The sequence below is a fragment of the Patella vulgata genome, chromosome 4 (assembly GCF_932274485.2).
Source record: "Patella vulgata chromosome 4, xgPatVulg1.2, whole genome shotgun sequence".
Taxonomy (NCBI): Eukaryota; Metazoa; Mollusca; class Gastropoda; family Patellidae; genus Patella; species Patella vulgata.
In genome coordinates, this window is record NC_065882.2 from 12,691,169 (window position 1) to 12,698,280 (window position 7,112).

General features: G+C 37.2%; 2 protein-coding genes across 2 annotated transcripts; both read left to right on the forward strand.

The window, feature by feature from the left end:
* The first annotated feature begins 230 nt into the window (after positions 1 to 230).
* LOC126819540 (fibromodulin-like) lies at positions 231 to 2,243 on the forward strand. Its single transcript, XM_050547673.1, has 2 exons — positions 231 to 298; positions 1,191 to 2,243. Exon 2 carries the CDS (start codon positions 1,203 to 1,205, stop codon positions 2,241 to 2,243), a length of 1,041 nt encoding a protein of 346 aa, XP_050403630.1. The 5' UTR covers positions 231 to 298; positions 1,191 to 1,202.
* Positions 2,244 to 2,248: 5 nt separating this feature from the next.
* On the forward strand, positions 2,249 to 4,953 carry LOC126819548 (toll-like receptor 2). The gene has a single exon (XM_050547680.2). The coding sequence runs from the start codon at positions 2,249 to 2,251 to the stop codon at positions 3,233 to 3,235; it is 987 nt and encodes a 328-aa protein (XP_050403637.1). The 3' UTR covers positions 3,236 to 4,953.
* The last annotated feature ends 2,159 nt before the right edge of the window (positions 4,954 to 7,112 follow it).

The window sequence follows — 7,112 nt, forward strand, 5'->3', positions numbered from 1 at the left end:
GAGTTAAATAACAACTCTTCCAGATCCAAGTGTAGTAAAGACAAGTAAAACGAAATTTTGAACTATAAAAACGAAACGAAATAGGATCTGTGTTTTAACCAGATATTGTGATGTGTGTAGTTGTATAATCAAATGACTCAGTAGGTGCACAAAGGCAGGAAGTTGACATCCATTTCATTTATAATTGAAAGCGGTTAGTTTCTCTATTTAATTTCCTGTGCAATCTTTATTTAGTTTCAACTCGGATACAAAACATTTCATTTCATTTATAATTGATAGGGTACTTGTTCATCATAAGGTAAGTTTCTTGTGCTTTGTGGTATAATGAACTGGTGTTTAACATGCTAAGGTCGTGAGGGGGGTTGGATGGCTGAATGGTTAGCACTTGCGTGCTGTGTCATAAAGTCTGTCATTGAACGTCAACTGGCGTGGTTTCGAATCCCTGGTTGTACGTGACAAGGAGTAGGGTCGCCTGTCCAACTTCGTGGGTTTTCTCCGGGTCCTTCGGTTTCCTCCAACTGCTAAAGACCCCAACGCGCAAGCGAATTATGAAAATAAAATTGAACCATATGTTAGTCCCGAAATGACCTAGTTTGTGTCGAGTGGACGTTAAACCCAATTATCTCTCTCTATCTCTCTCTCTCTCTCTCTCTCTAAGGTCGGAAGGGGGTTGGGTGGATGAATGGTTTAAGGCGTGCCAAGGAGTAGGCTCGCCTTGCCAGGTGAAATCATCGACCATCGTATTGCACAGGTAAACATTGGCATCAAATTATTGCGTGTCAGTCTCAAATAGATCTAAGTAACGCGTGAATCCTCGTGTCACCTAGTCTGGAGGGCGGGTGTTCGATCCCTGCATTGGCCGAGAATGGTCATCGGGATTTTCAGACGTGGTTCCCTCTTGTCAGTGGTGCAGGACGGAGGGCCTGACACGGACAGCTGTCTAGTCGTTCGGATCGGACGAAAAACCGAGGCCCAGTGTATACATTGGCATACACGTAAAAGATCCCTTAGCAGTTGGAATTCGATATAACAGTATGCCATAGTGCCGCTGCCCGAGTAAAATTTCCCCCCATAGCTACTGTATGGCGTATGGACGTTTTCATTAAACCAGAATAGGAGCAGAAAGGTAGGACGTTAAACCCCATTTCATTTCCCTGTGTCATCTATTCAAACTATGCATATTTTTTTAGGAACTGTTTTTAATGGCAGAGGGACGAAATATGTTGTTCGTATTTATCCTTGTTCTTTGCTGGACATCTGGGACAGGTCAGGATGCTTGTTCAACTGGATTATGTCAGTGTAAACCACGGGTTGCTTATTGTATTCATACAAACCTTACCTACATTCCCAAATTTCCTCCTGGAATCCGAGTAATCTACTTTAAATATAATTATTTACCTCATATCAGTCCAACAACAGTTTTAAATATCAGCAACACCGGAGTATCACACCTCTTTCTAAACGAAAATGAGATTCAATATATTGACGAAAATGTGTTTCAAAATCTGTCACGGATTTATCATCTGGATCTGTCTTATAATCGTCTCATCTCAGATTCCTTACGGAACGTATTCTCTAGTTTCCAGAGAAATAGCGAACTCTCAATCATAGATGCAAAACACAATCGTTTAAAAGATATTCCACCTGATGTTTTTGAAGATTTTAAGTCCTCGAAAAGAATATCTCTGGATTTATCGCATAACGAAATTCAACTACTTAATATATCATCGTTCAACGGAATTCAAAAATTGGTTTTATTGGATGTTTCGCATAACGAAATCGCTACCGTAATAACAGGCTTTAACCAACATCTGCAAAGTATCTCCCTTGAGAATAATAATTTGTTTGATTTACCAGACTTTTGTAAATACGGAAACCCCTTTCCAGAATTAATCAGAATGTATCTCCAAACCAACAGAATTGTTAATATCGTTCCGGAATACTTAAACTGCCTGGAAAGTTTAGAAAGCCTTTATTTGGATGCCAACTCCATTTCCTTACTAAAAACGGATAATTTTTATTCCTTCAAGTCTCTGAGCTTCCTAACTATCTCAAAACAGAGTGGCGTAAGCCCGCTTTATATACAAGAACGTGCTTTCAACAACAGCAAAATCCAATATCTTAATCTTCTGAGGAATCAGCTGATGACTAATACGATTAATGAACATTCATTTGATGGGTGTGATGGGTTAGAAAAATTAGATTTGTCTCAAAAAATTTTTTTAAAGAAGAGGAAAAACTAAATGCCATGCTTGCTCCTTTGAAATCTCTTCAGATATTATACATAGTGGGTTGTAGATTAGAAAATATACCTAATGTTGTCGGCAAATATTTTCATAATCTAACCGACTTATTTGTCAGTTATAACCGAATTAAAACCTGGCCAAATAATTTATTTGAAGAGACCATTAATTTGAAGGCCCTAGATCTAAGTCACAATTCAATTCAGACTATTACAGGTAGAATGTTGCCTAAAATGCTGAGGAAGGGGTTGAAAACAATATCCGTAGCAGGAAACCCATTGGTATGTAAGTGTGGATTGGTTTGGTTAATTCAGTGGATTCATAGGGAACCATACAAGTTTTGGGATTATCCTAACGACTATAGATGCCTGAATATTACGGAGAGAATATGTCTGAATAACACTGGGGCGTTTATCTCTGTCACAACAGTAACATGTTTTTTTATTTGTGTTATTTTTATCGCTTCTGTTATCAACAAATATATCTGGCATATTAAGTATCATATTTATATGTGGAGATACAGACCTAAACAGTTGTTAGATATTGCAGAGAAACATTTTCTTCATGACGCCTTTGTTGCTTACTGTATAGAAGATGGGGACTGGGTTTTAGATGATCTTCAACCTATCGTGGAAGAGGGTGAAAACATTAAGCTGTGTATCCACGAAAGAGATTTTCTTGGTGCACAACTGGTCATTGATAATATTGTTCAACACATGGAAAACAGTCGTAAAGTTCTTGTGGTTTTGTCCAATGGTTTTGCTAGAAGTAAATGGTGTCAATTTGAAATGAGTTTAGCTCAGAAATTGGTTATAGATAGGAGTATAGAGTCAATAGTAGTAGTGCTACTAGAGGATATAGCAGCAGTCAATATGAGTAAATCACTGAATGCTCTATTGAAAACTACTACTTATATCAAATGGCAAGATGACAACAAAGATCTATTTTGGCAAATGGTCAAAACATCACTGAAACGTCAATATGAATTATAATACGATTATCATACATACATACATGTAGGTCATTTTTCCTGCAGGGTTTGTACATATTTTTCCCTGGAATGTCACGTTTTCCTTTTGCTTTCGTCACTTCCGTTTCATGAAATCTTCATTACGCGTCTATCGAAGGAATGATCTCTTTGTTAAAATATTATTTGGAACGTGTTTAACCAGTTCTATAACATAATGACTGACACCAATATTGTCCTTTAATACTGCTAGTTTCACTATGAGTCTCTTGGTTTTATACTCTTAGTTTTACCCCTAGTGCTATTTCAACAAGCTGGGTTCGCGGCTATTGTTAGGAATGGAATGTTACCGTAAACGAAAATTCTTGCTGCACTTCAATTATGTATTAATTATTCTTTAAGTGGCATTTAGCGATCGGGGAACACATTAACAGAACACAGTTTTTATGGGATACAATCACTGGTTTATTCTAAAAGCACGACGTTTCGACAATTTGTGCTTGATAACGATAAGAGGATACTTGTCGAAACGTCGTGCTTTTAGAATAAACCAGTGATTGTATCCCATAAAAACTGTGTTCTGTTATGTATTAATTGGTTTTATGTAATAGTTGTTTATGTATGTTGAATACAAAAACTTTAGTGGTATCATTATTGACAGTTTAGTCCGTTAATTGAAGTACAGCAAGAATTCTTGTTCACGTTAACATTCCATTCCTAGACTTTATATTAGCTAACCATAGCCGTAAACCCGTGACCTCCGGTTTGCGCAAGCGCGGGTTTCATCATGGCAGTCCAATTCAAATGAATTTGTTTGTGTTTTGGAATCTCAAAATTCTACTTGAAAGTATTGTTGAATTATTATAACCAAGGTGGTGTAAAGCGTTATTTTCATATGTTAATAGGGAGAGACAGTAACGGTGAGAGGACGAGTCCGATCAGACACCGTTTCTAAAGTAACTAGGATTTGTGTTACTATGTATATATTACAATTCCTATTAATCAATTTCTTTTTATATGTGGTATATGTTTGTTATATTTTATATATTACTCGTGGCTTATATTTTGTTTTAGTATCTGATATATGGATGACTTTTAAAATGAATTAAATTTTATGCATACCATACCAACCACACGCCCACATGGGCATGGACGTGTGTTGTTATTGATGCAATGCCTCATACCAACCACCCACCCACATGAGCATGGGCGTGTGTTATTATTGATATATTGCAATGCATATTTATCATTTGCATTATATGTTTATTATATTTTATATATTATATAATTGCTTATATTATGTTTTTTATCTATTATGTGGAAGCGTTTTAACATAACAATTAATGAGCCTTTATGTACCCCCCCCCCACCCATCCAACACAGACCATCATGGACGTGTGTTACTTTGTATATATTGCAATGCATGTTTCCTAAATTTACATTATATGTTTTTTATATTATTTCATATATTATATAATGGCTTATATTATGTTATATTATCTAATATGTGTGTGACTTTTAACTAAAAGTGTGCATATATGTATCATATATGTATACTAATCAGGCCCGTAGCCAGCTTGCTAGCTTCGGAGGGGCAGTGAGGTTTTTAGGGGTGGCATTGCCCACCCCCCCCCCCTTGCCCCCCTCTGGCTACGGGCCTGATACTAATCTTATATAGGAATGTATTACTAATCATTCGATATGCTATTCGCATGGATTGTTTGAGGACTGAAATGGGTGTTGGTGTGTTGTTGCTTATGATAATAAAGGTGAAAGCCTAAGAATTTATTCATTTTAATCCAAACACCAACTTAGCTATTTTCTACAGAATTGATATATTATTTTGATCTTCTATTTTGTATCTACGGTTAGATTCCTTTCACTTGTTGGCGGCTCCAGTCGCAGCTGGCCTTAGGGGGGACGTATTCGGTTGGCCGACTCCCCCGTGTCACTGGCCGATTAGCATGCCCCCCCCCTCCCCACGAGAGAGCAACTTGCACTTACTCCCGCATTCGCATCTCCCCGGTGGAGACGCCCATGCGAAAAAGTTTGAGTTCGGTCTGCCTTGCAGTACAAGCCTTTTGAAATGAAATGAAATGAAATGGGGTTTAACGTCCAACTGTTTTGCTCCTAAACTGGGCTAATGAAGACGGGCATACGCCATACAGTGTGCTATGAGGGAAATTTTGCCCGGGCAGCGGCGCTACAGCCTACTCTTATATCGAATTCCAACTGCCAAGGGGTCTTTTACGTGTACGCCAATTTGTACACGGGACCTCGGTTTTTCGTCCCATCCGAACAACTAGACAGTTGCCCTTGTCAGGCCCTACGTCCTGCATCACTGACAAGGGTAAACCACGTCGGAAAATCTGGATGAACTTTCTCGGCCAAGGCAGGGATCGAACACCCGACCTCCAGACTAAAGCCTTTTGAGATAGTGGTCTTAATATAAAAGGTTTAAACAAGTCATATCCGTCATAAAAGTGTGGGTTTCGAGTATAGTTTTATCAATCCAGATGCAACATCTCAAGTTTGTAAAGATCGGGATATAGTAGAAGGTGCATTAGCTGTGTGGACATGTCATATCATTGGGTTATAGACATAACGGCCCTAAACCATAACAGTCAAACAGATTGGTCATAACAGCCAAAAAAAGCCCATTTAACTAAATAGTCTGGTGTGGGGATTTTAAAGGCTGTAGATTAGTGTGCTTCAAATGTCCGTGGAAAACCCCAGATTCTTGTTTATCCAATACCTCACGAAAACGTAAAGTGATATTATGTGTTCTATTAACCGCTACGTTTATCGTCCCATCCGAACGACCACACATTGTCCCTTGTTAAGCCCTCTATCCTGAACCTCAATGTATAATGCCGTATACTGTGTCCAATTTTTCCAATAAGTTTCATATTTAACCTAAAAGAAAATTTATGACAAATTCGTAACAGGGAAGTATTATCTTGCCAAATAGGAAACAAACATCCGTTATCATTTAAACGCATTAGTACACTACATTGTCTACAACTTTCCTGTATAGCAAGTTAATATCGTATAAAACAAATATCCGTTATGGAGGTAGACCACCGTTGAATTATAACTGGGATGTTTATTTTGTACCAAGAAATGGTTACTTTTAAGATCTCGAGGTTTTCTGTGACTTTTTTCGTTTATGGCAAAACATAGAATCATATACCAGTTTTCATGCGGCTTGTTTTATTTAAATATTTTGCAAAACTGAAATGTTCAAAAATTTAATTAAAGGGACAATAACACTCTTGCTGGCTTGATAGCTCCAGAAAATAAAAAAATAGCCTTATTCTAAGTACTAGATGTGTTAGTGTCCTACCTGTTGTGTAAATTATCCATTAAATCCTATTTTACTTGTCCAGAGGGTTCAAAAATATTTTTAAATCCAAGTCACATTTGAAAAGCTTTACGTCAGGCTTTTCAAATCATTTAGTTGAATTTTTCCAATGTTTTAAAATTAGGTGTGTTAAGATGAAATTTGTATCATCAATTAATTGGAATATTGTAAAATAGTACAATTTGTTGACCAGAATAAAGATTGTGACATATTATTCAGTTACAACAAGAGTGGTATTAAGCCTTTAAAGTCTAGAAATGTTCAAAACTTTAATTAAAGTCTAGACTTGTCGTAACAACTTTCGGGTAATCTGACTTTTCGGGCAGACGGGTAAAGTGAAAACACAAATTATTACTTCATCAAGTTGGCAAAATAAAGTGCCCGAAATCTAATAAAACACTAATTTTACTTTTCTTTTAATTGAATAGCACAAATTTGTTCTGAATTATGGATTAAAACATTTTGTCTGTGGCGTGTACACATTGGCTTGCACGTAAAAGATCCCTTGGCAGTTGGAATTCGATATAAGAGTAGGCGA

What these genes read in the sequence shown, in the direction of transcription:
- LOC126819540 (XM_050547673.1), top strand. Translation starts at nt 1,203, where the DNA reads ATGGCAGAGGGACGAAATATGTTGTTCGTATTTATCCTTGTTCTTTGC.
- LOC126819548 (XM_050547680.2), top strand. Translation starts at nt 2,249, where the DNA reads ATGCTTGCTCCTTTGAAATCTCTTCAGATATTATACATAGTGGGTTGT.